The sequence below is a fragment of the Trichomonas vaginalis genome, chromosome V (assembly GCF_026262505.1).
Source record: "Trichomonas vaginalis G3 chromosome V, whole genome shotgun sequence".
Lineage (NCBI taxonomy): Eukaryota > Parabasalia > Trichomonadida > Trichomonadidae > Trichomonas > Trichomonas vaginalis.
In genome coordinates, this window is record NC_067207.1 from 33,265,679 (window position 1) to 33,277,175 (window position 11,497).

The 11,497-nt window shown below is 32.2% G+C and overlaps 1 pseudogene across 1 annotated transcript, besides 1 other annotated feature; it reads right to left on the reverse strand.

Annotated features, from left to right (window-relative positions):
* Window positions 1–11,442: part of a mobile genetic element that runs on past the window's edge.
* Window positions 2,916–4,072, reverse strand: TVAGG3_0448820 (annotated as a pseudogene). Its single transcript has one exon. A coding segment is annotated over exon 1 (1,157 nt).
* Window positions 11,443–11,497: the final 55 nt, after the last annotated feature.

Sequence of the window (11,497 nt, forward strand, 5' to 3'; positions counted from 1 at the left end):
TGATGCTGATTCATCTTATTGGGCAATCGCTGGCGATCCAAATCTTCCTAACACTCAAGCATTTCAAGCAATTGTTACCGATAAACAATTTTATGATAAAAACATTTTCAAATTCGCACCATTTGATTTCTTCTGTTTTGATGAGAAATTTAAACCTAAATTAAAGAATAAAGCTGAAGAAAAAGCACATGAGAAGAAGTTATTGGGTTTAGCAATTGAGAAACAAGGTGATAACATGGTTGCTTTATGCCCCAAGTGTTATACATCATTCAACGTTCAATTGATGGAAGTGATTTTAAAAAGATTGCACAAAAAATGAAAGGTGTTAGTTTACGACAAAATAAACAATTAACACCTAAAAATTATTTGGATATAATAAATGATAAAGTGATATTTGATGGTCAGAAATATTAATTTACAACTTAAAAACGGGTTCAATGACTCGCTTAACAATCGGTAAGACTGCATTAACAGGAGCACACACTAAGGCTGTATGTTGTGAAAATGGATGTTGTATGCCATTTATTTAATATAATTTAAAAACGTAGGGGTTGAGTCATGAATTTAAAATTTTATTTTTAATAAAATGCCACAGAAGAGACAAAAGGAACTGTTAATGATGTGATTCAATATGTAAATAATGGTTTTGATACTATGATTCAAAGAGAGTGGGCACCCTTAAAACATTTATTTTATTTTTATATAAATGGATAACGTAGATTTAGAAATTTTAATTGATGATTTAGTACTTAATCAAAATTTTCTTAATTATTATGAATTAAAATCATATCTCCAAAAACATAATAACAATATAACGGGTGATGATTATGGATTATTATTATCCATATTATAAAAATGAAATTTTGAAATATCATGATAAAATAATTTCTAAAATTAAAGACAAAATTAAAAATAATGAATATACAAGGGAAAAACTAAATCACAACTTAAACAATTGAAAGATTTCAAAAATAAAGTATTAACAGAAGAAGATATTGATGAATTATATAAATTATATAATCCTGAGCCGCAAAAGCCAAAGAAGAAAAAGCCGAAAACAACACCAAAAGAGAAAGTAGCAAATGTTCAACAGCTAAAGGTGCAAAACGCCCAGGTCCTTCAGACCATAAATGATGCACAAGCTTTAATTTATGATTCATTAGTTAAACCATATTCAGCCCGACTTTTAAATGAAGATCAACTTTTGGAATTCATCCTTCAACATAAACTCGAAGCGGGAAAGTATATCAAACCTTTATATACAGCATATTTAAAACAAATGAATAGAATACATCCAGAATTAATGAAAGGAGGAATGAATTCCAAAACTTCATCATCCAAAATCAAAGCAGATAAAATTAAATCACTTGCAATACCAAAACCTCCAACAGTAGTACCTCCTCCTTCAGTTAATCCTTCATCATTCACTTTATTATATCCATTTCAAACATTAAAGAAGCAAAAAGATTTTAAAAAGGATTTCAAAATATTAAATAAACCAACTGACCCAAAAATTCAACCGTTAAAGGAAAAATTTAGTCGCCCTTCATTTGCACCATATCCATATTCATACGAAATCGATCATTTAGAATATTCAAAAGGAAACGTTACTTATTTATTTGCCATTAACATTAACACCAGATATTTATATTGCATTCCGGTGAAAGGGAAAACAGAACAGGAAACAAGAAGAGCTATACAATACTTACTAGATCATGAAAGAGTAGATAATATAAGGGGTGATGGTGATAAAGGATTTCAGGCAGCTATGGCTCATTATTTCCCACAAATTAATTTTTACTTTTCATCCTCTCCATATACGTTTCATAATAAAATAGTTGATGCGGTAATGAGAACTCTTAGAGATGCGTTAGAGGTTAACGGTCAGAATACTGGGATGGAAATCATGACTCCATCATACAGCAGTTAGTATATTATTACAATAATACATGGCATAGAACTATAAACATGAAACCAGTGAAATGAAAAATGATTTCAAAAGAATGGGAATATATTAGAAAGCAAATGGAAAGGTTAAATGATGTTAAACGTGAACAAATTAATTCGGGGCTCATGAATTTTAAACAAGGGATAAAATTTTGATTCATCTCGATTATGGAAAAACTGATAAATCAATGACAAAAAGAAGACGAAGATTTGACACAATAGCTGAATTTGTTAGATATATTAACGGCAATGCATTAGTTGAAGTTGACAATAAATTAATAAGAATTCCGATTTATTTTATTACTCCATTATATTTAAATAATATTTAATTTTTTATTTCGTAAGAAATGAGTGACAACGAAGCATCCAAGAGTCCTGATTCAATTAAGATTCAGAGTCCAGACGATGGAATAAAAAAGAAACTAAACAGAATTAAATCAAAAATATGCTATTACAAAAAGAAGCCGCAATGCGGTGGGGTTGAAAACGATAAAGAGAGGAAAGAAATAATCGAAAAATTAGAAACTTACCGTTCAATCCTTAAACTGAGTGAAGCAAAAATAAAAGAATTTAATAGAATAAATAAATTGATTGGAAGAGATGAATTTAATAAAGATGAATTTTTAAACTCAATCCAAATTTAATTTTTATTCCTCATCTTCTCGGTTTTCGTGGTTTGTTGTTTTTAATTTGTTCTTGCATCATTTTTATTATTTCCTCCCTTGTTATGATTCGTGGTAAATTTTGAGCTTGTGGGGTATCCATTTATATAAAAATAAAATTTTGTTATCAGTTATTTTATCGTTAATGGTTTTTAGGTTATTCAATAATTAATTATTTTTGAATAACTGAAGGTGTCACTACGTCACCATGTGTCACTCGGTTAATTAACTTCTCTTAAAATTACTGACAACATGACATTTTGACAACACAGCAGGATTAATGCAAAAATAAATTCAAATCATACTTTATAAAGCTTCATTTACAGGTATTTATCGTCAGTAAATGAATCCTCATTATCGTTTGGTTCAACCTGTTTATATAATCCTTTCATTTCTTCTTTCAAAACATAACACCATGTTTGTTTACCATCTATTCTTCTCTGTTTCTTATCACATTTATCTTTAATGCTCATTTGAAAGTTTTTGTCTTTCATGTCTGATGGTTTGCAGAATAGAGCATTTTTACATGTCATACCTGCACACAATTCATCATAATGTGTATTTATCCATACATCTAAAGGATTTGTTGATAATTCAATTAAATCTTGTTTGGCTTCAGTCATCGGTATGATTCGTACATTAAATGATGAAAGGTCATATTGCATAAAATATGTTAGTAAATTATCATAAAATTCCTTTGTGCATGAATTCATCAAATTCTTGAAATAATCAAATTGACCCTTAAATTTACCATTAACTCTTAAAACTACGTATCTTCTGTCTCCAACTTCAATTTTGACAGGGTAGACGTTATTAGTTACCAAAATGAAATTGACAACATTCTGAGCAGTTCTTCTGGGTTGATTCTTTTCATTAATTCTAATCTCATTATCCGTAATAATTGATTTCAAAGCGTTGAAGTTTGCGAGTCTGTCTTCACCTACATTCTTGAGTTCATTAAGTACAAGAAACATTTTATTCTCAACTACTGAGTTTAAATTACCCGTTAGCTCACCTATTTCGGTAATGTTTTTGCATGAATAACCAGCGAGAAGTTCAGAAATAATGTCTGTAAATCTGTTTTTACCTGTTCCCTGAAGTCCTTTCAAAATAATTGCTGTTTCATTCTTGATTCCAGGATGTTGAATCATTGATGCAATCCAACCGAGAAGGTATTTATACACTTCATCGTTATTATCACAAATGGCTTCTTTAATGAAATTCATAAACATCTCAATTTTTGAGTAATCTGGTTTTTCGAGAATGTTGTATTTATAACCTTGAAACGTTGAGAAAACATCTGGGGAATCAGATTTAAAGCAAACACCCTTAACGGTTAATGAAGACAATTGATTTAGTAGTACATCCCATGCTGTTATGGTTTTACCTTCTTCTTTAAATAATTTAATCATTTTGAGTGACTCTTTCATGTTTGATTGAAGAACGAATGATATTTGATTCATTTTGTCGTGTATGTTGTAATCTTTCTGAATGAAGTATTTGTTTCCACAATCTACAAAACGGATTACACGTGATAAATCCTCAATTACTTCAGAACTGTTTTTATACTGATGATTTTCAGCCATGCGTCTAATATCTGTTATCAAAAACGAGTCATCAAGTTTGATATCAAATGTTATTTTTGGCTTACGTAATAAAGGTAAAACATATTCATCATAATATTCTTTTTGATATAGTTTTAGAATCTTCACCAAAACAAATGGAGAATTCATTAAATGTGCATATCTACTATGTGCTTTTTCAAAATTACTTTTTGCATTTTCAGTTAAGCTGCAGAAGTTATAAACGTTATTGTATGCTTCATTAATTAAATGATTAGGTAACGAATTAAGTGCTTGAAACAGTGTGAATAATGTAACTTCTTTTTCTAAATTCATATTTCCACCGTCATTATGTACTTCAAAATCACTAATACCATCAACTATGCTCTGGGCAAGTTTATCGTCAATGTTTACATTTTTGTTTTCATTCATGATAGTCTTTATTTCTTCATTCTTCTGTTCAACTCTTACCTTAATATTCAAATCATTTAATATATCATTCACTGTTCTGGTTATGGTCGAGTCATAACAGCCACGAATGAATGAGTATGTATTGATTGGTTCTGTTGCATTCTTGCGAACTCTTGAATCAGCCATAACTACTAAAGAACGCTTTGAATCATCCATAGAAGTCATTATGTCAATATCATAATCATTGCAGGAATAGCATTTAATCATTCTGTTCGAAACTGAATAGAAGAAATTAGTGTTACAATAAATGTGAAGACCTCGTGAAGCGGTTTTAACGATAACATCTTTATCCGAAAGTTTTGATAAAATGTCTTTTCTAACTGTTTCTTTAAGTTCATCATTGTATGATTTATTGATATCAACATCTATAATCGTTAAATTTGATATTTTATTTACTAATAAAGCCATACCAGTTTTCCTTCCTCTTCCTCCATCATGTTTGAGGTAGTTATGTAAATCAATCTTGTTTTCACCAATTCTTTCGTTGAGGGTTTTAGTTTCTGCCACAACTAATTCCTCAGCTAATGAATCAATAACTTTTTCATCAGAAACGATATAGTTGCTGTTGTTGTTTGTTGCTGTCATTTATATAGGAATAAAAAAAAATAAAAATAATTTTAAAACTAACTTTATTTTTGGGCTGCATCAAATTTCCAGGACTGTTGTCAAAATGTCATGTTGTCTCATTTTTTCAGAGAAGTTAATTAACCGAGTGATACATGGTGACGTAGTGATACCTTCAGTTCTTCAAAAATAATTAATTATTGAATAACTGGGAAATAAATTTACGTCAAATATGCAATTTATAAAATCTTATGTCGACAGGCTACGTAGCACAGTGGTCTAAGGTGGTGTTATGGAGGGGTCAGGGTCTGTGGTTCGAACCGCGACAGCGCCGTATTTTCTGATTTTTTTGTTTGTCTTGTTTGTCGTGAATAAAAAGTGTCATAAAAGTGCTCTATCTTCCACGGGAATAAATAAAAAATTTACTTTATTTCTTCTTTATTTCTTCTTTATTTCTTTGTTCCCGTGGAAGAAGGGTTTTGCTGTTTTTTCTCAGCCGAAAATCAATGATTTTTTCATTTTTGGAATCCTTAGCGAATGAGGAATTTTTCTCTCGTGGAAGCTTTGACCAAAAATAAATGGTCATTTACTCACAATATTTTTGTACAAAACAACCCCAAACTTTTAACTTCTTTTCTGCAGCTTCTAATGCTATCTTAGCGAGTTCATATTCTCTAAATTCTCTCTTTAAATCTTCTTGTTCCCATTGGTCTAGTTCGTATGGAGAATCTCTATAACCATAACATATCTCACGTTCATGTTCTAATTGTTTTTCATGCTAATTACTTTCTCTAACTTCTTCTTCACAGTTTTCAAAACACTGACAGCAACCAACAGTCAAAACACTGCACAGCAACAGACCACAAACAGAGCAAGGACATAAAAGAAGTAGAGAACAGGAAACCAAGAATTCTTAAAAATGCTTAAGGAAAATTATGGTTACCAATACTCTTGACTTAGTGGACAGATATAAAGAAGCTATTAGAAAGTTCAAGGAAAGGAAATACTGACCGAACCTATTTAGCTTTATGGTTCAGCACCAAATGGGATATAAGAAGAGATTCCCAAAGCTTGCAGCAGAGTTAAGAAGAGATACGGTAGAGAACTTAATTTGGTAAAACATTAGGTAGTTCCATTCTGACTTTGCAGAAATAACACCTGGAAAACAAAGTTTAGCATACAAGTCAATATTTTGTGGAAAAGAAGACTTACATAGACTTACTCACAATGATTTAAATGAAGTTGCATTTCACTGCAGAATGAAAGGCGTGAAGGCAAGATGTTATTTGCTTTAACCGCTAATGAAATGTTTCCTGAAGCTATACAATGCTATTACAATGAAGATAAGAACATTCACATACCTGTTGGAACATATGACAAAGACTCTGAGTTCAGTTTAATGAAACTTTACAAAGCACTTCATGACGGTCAAGAGATTGCATTCGACTTATGTAATGTCATGTCAACCTTGCTTTGCTGAAAAGTTCAACTTTCAATAACGACTAAAACAAGCTTTATTCGTAAGTTGAAGTTCTGAGGTCATTTATTTTTGTCAGCAATGAGGTCATTTCGTGATAAAAAATAAAGCTAGCGTAGATTTTACAATACTGCGATGGTAGAGTTTAAGAGTTGTGCTTCAATGTAGAGACAGTCCTTCCCATCTGGAGGCAAGAACACTGGACATTTATGTCATGAGTGGAGTACATGTCTATCCAAAACTCACGATTGAAGCCAGTTAATTTATAGTATTTAGGGTTAGGAATGGTGAAGTTCTTGTATGACCAATGAACTCATTTTCAACGCCTTTGCTATATTAGAGTAAAAGTATTGCTTGCTTTCTATCCCAAATGCCAGGTGTTACAATCTTTGAAAATTCATTTTTCCTCGGAAGCATTGCATCATAATTGAAAACATTTTAAAATCATCACTTGGTTCGGAGATTTGAAATCTTATACGTAATGATTTTCTTTCTTTTTGCGACTTCATTGAATGGTGAGAATACAATGAATTGACAGTCATGAGTTCCATCTTCATTTTCATTAAATTCATAATGAAAAGTCTATAAGTTGTGGCTGACTACCTTCTTCTTCAGTTGTGCAAGAAACTCACGTAAAGGCTGTAAAGTTTGTACTTCAATGTTGAACTTTTCTCGAACATCTCATTAAATGAAATCATACATTGTTGCAATGTTGTATCGTCTTTAAGTATTGTATATGTGAATGTTTTGGGCGCTTAAAGACTGTTCGTCATTTTCTATCTCGACTTGAAGTATAAAGTCAACCTTTCTGAAAGCACGTGTTATATACATAGATGTTATCCAATGTACTTCTCTTCATTTATGTTCACAATCCAGTCTGTTGAAACTTAAACGTTACTCTGTTCCCCTTTATTTTGACGTCAGGGTTTTCACTACTGAACGCAACAGATAAAGGTATTTGTCTAATCTATTAATTCGATAAAAAATAAACCATTTACTCTTCTTTGCTTCAGCTTCTTAGCTTTTGCTTCAGCTTCTTCTCTGCTTTCTTCGCCAGCAAACGTGGGTTCTTCTGTCTTCCAGCAGCTAATGCAGCTAGTTGTTTTTCACTAAGTTTTCTCTTTGGCTCTCTGGCTTTTGTTCTTGTTTTGTTCCTTCAGTTCGGATAAAATTTGCTCGCGATTTCTTTCTTCAATGCTTCAACATCTATGACACTTGGGCCTGTCGTAGGCTTGTCTGAGTCATTTGACTGCAGATAAAAAACTAAATTAAACTTAACCGATGTAAAATGAGCTTGTCAAAATCAGAGCGAGAGTCTATTATATTAAATGACGCAAGAGAATACAACATCCTTTCTATTATGTAAGTCAGAGTAAAGATGTAAAATATATGTAGAAAAGAAAGGTTCCATTAGCGAATGCAGAAAGCGACAACATTAAGGTGCATGCAAGGTGAAGTCCACGAAGCCCATATAAAACCTTCTGTTCAAACTGAGCCACCAATAGAACAAGAAGAAAAGAAAGCCAGATGTTCTTTCAATAACGAACCAAGAGCTTATTGCAAAGTTCGTGAATTTCATTGAAAAACAAACCGAGTCAAAAATCCTGACCCCGCCAGTGAAAAGTTGAGACAAAAGAGAATGTACAGTTCATTGAAAATGTCAAGAAAACAACTTCCACCACGAATACCAGAAGAAGAGTGAGAATAATGAAGTAAATAGATATTTTTATCCGAAGTAAATACATGCAGAACGAACAGTTAAACGAATTTACTCCAGCAGAGCATATTCATCAAATTCGCTCATATTTCGATATCATAGACAATGCAGTTCAAATTGGTGACACTAATAGAAAATATTCTGACGCAAAGATTCCATCACAACCTGGAACTGCTAAAGATAACACATGGTAACATTCAATCTCTCACCTCCTGGTGAAAAATATTTTGGACCTTTACAAATACATTCATTACGATAAAATGGAAGGTCAATTTATTGCAGATAAAGAAATTGGTTCAGGTTCCAATAAAACAAACCCACCAGGATTTGGATGGTTTCGATGACGCTTTCTATGCAGTTGCTGGATATCAAATCCTTGCAAATGGTCGTATCGTATATCTCAAGACAACGCAAGAGAAGAAGCATATATAACTTCAAACTCACAAACTACCGAACAAATAAAGAAAGTAGATGTTTTCTCAAGACTCGACATGAAGATGTATGGAGTCATTCGGGAACATGCAGAACAGAGACAAATTGTTAGTGGTCCAATTACAGCAGGAAAATCATTTGATTTTAAGCTTCGTTTAAGAATTCCTGTTAGAAGATTCCTTCCATTGAAGTATTTCGATTTATTCCAGCTTTTGCAGGAAACATTCAGCTTAAAGTAAAGTTTCAGTAGCGACGCCTTACAATGCACATCTATATCTGTAAATGATATCATTGCTTTCAATCCAACTCTTAAAAGTTGCATTTGCTTCAAGATTCAAATCCACCGACAAAATAAATTTGTTCCATGGAATGAACCATTCACTATGATAACGAAGGCAATAGAAGCTAGTGGACAGTTACTATTACAACTGTAACCCAGCAACTATTTCGAACAAAGATGGATTTTAATGAATGTTTCATTCATCCAAAGTCATTCTCTTTTAGACCCTAACATTTATACAGAACTTGTAGAACATTATACAAACGAGGCTTTAATGTTTTCCTGTTAAAGTTATGGATTGGATTCCTATGGACGGTTCATTCTCAAAGAATACAGATAGTTCAAGTGCAACATTTACAGCAGCTTATACGCCTATTAATGTTAAAAGTATTTGGGCACTATTTAGAAAAGAAAGACAACTATTATGTTAATTTTGAGAACCCTAAGTTTAAATATCTTCAGCTTTCCATGGGAGCTTATGGAAATATGCCTGCAGAACCTGAAAAATCATATGGACCTGTATTTTATGAAATGGTTCGAACGCTGCAATACAAACAATGATATGATAGGATTTAATGAAGATGTTATGAGGTCATTGGTGGATGATGTAAGTGTGAACATAAATGGGTAGCTATGACAACACACATTTCTTATGTGGTTTTCCAACAGAAGTGGATCTTTTGCTTCCAACAAGGTCAAACATCTACTGCTCAATAACATACAAATTGTCTGTTAAAGGACCTATTGAACTAGCAACTGAAAAACGTACCAAAGCCACTTATTGGATTTATGAGGGATTGTTGCTTTGCAATACAAGTAAGACAGTCAGGCATACCAATAATAAGACTTGACGACTATAACTTAGCCACGGACGACAGTGAGAAATAAAGGATGAACGTTTATTTTTAAAGCTTATAAAATGAGTCTTCATATCAAGCTCTCGCGAACCTTCACCATCTATGAAACAAAACTTTACCAAACGATTATGGAGCACCTATTGAATATTTTCTTACGAGCTGCACAATGGCAAAGAACAGTCTCACCAAGGTTAGGTGTTCCACCAGCTCCTGTCAAAAATAGCATTTGGTCAGGTCCTTATATAAAATATGGTCTCCCACTAGGTTTGCTAGCTACAGCAGGAGCAGTAATGATGTTGAAAAGAAATAAAGCAAATGTTATAAATAATACTGAAGTACTGAAGTTAAACAAACTCCAACACCTTCGCCAAAACCAACGCCTTCACAAGCAAAACCTTCAATAACTCCTGAACCTATGGAAGTACAACTCCTGTTCAAAAGTCAACTCCTAAACCGACTCCAACATTTAAACCAGAACCTACTCCTCAAATAAATCGTAAAAACTCCTGCGTTTCCTTACTGAAAAAATAACGTTATTTTTATTTTTATTTGAACATTTTATTTGATTGAAATGACGACTAAAGTCACTGAAGCAATGAAAAAAAGTTTTTGGTAGAATACATTAAATCAGGAATTATTCAGAAGGTTTTACGTTCATACTATGAAGGATGTAGAGTTCAGTTTAAGAAAGATAAAAGCAACCATTAGATAAAGAAGGAATTTTGAGAAAGATTAAACTTCATGAGGACAACATTGCTGAACTTAGGAAGAAGTTAGAAGAGTTGGAGAAAGGAAGAGAGTTATAAAGCAATGAATTCAACAGGTTAGAAAAGAGGTTAGATATCGGTTAGATCTAACCTTCTACCCTAAATTTATTTTTGTGCATTGTTTTCATACGTGTGCGGGTGGTGATATCATTAATTTTTAAGTTTATTTTTTATTATTTTTATTTTATTTGGATGAATGACAGAACAAAAGCAACTCATACAAATCAAAACATATAACAAACATACATTTAAACATTTATTCTCCTCCTTCCTGAGCATAACATGTTTCTTTCAAATACATCCGAGACCAGTTGACTTTCATGACTTTATATAAAGATAGAAATAGTTATATCATTAAACCATATGATGACGAAGGAAAGTTATGTAAATTGTACGTTAAGAAGTTAGAGAAAGTTTATGGCTTCAAGTATGACTACAATAGGGTTAACACGGATGATGAAGATATTGAGGAAAATTTATGAGAACATTAGTGAAGTTCGTTAGTGAGAACGATAGTGAGAACGTTTATTTTTACATTAGTGAGTTCGTTAGTGAATGGTGGGCGGCTTTGTAAATATTAAGGTTAAATTAGTTTTGTTGCGTTCATGTTGTAAAATATACGTTAACGTTTTGTAAAGTGTCAAATTCACAAGTATTGGGTAAAGTGGAACGCAGTGCCACCATACCCAACTATTGTATACTAACTAAAGTTTTCCCTGTTCAAATTTCTCATACGTACGTTTTTCTTTGTTATAGTATCG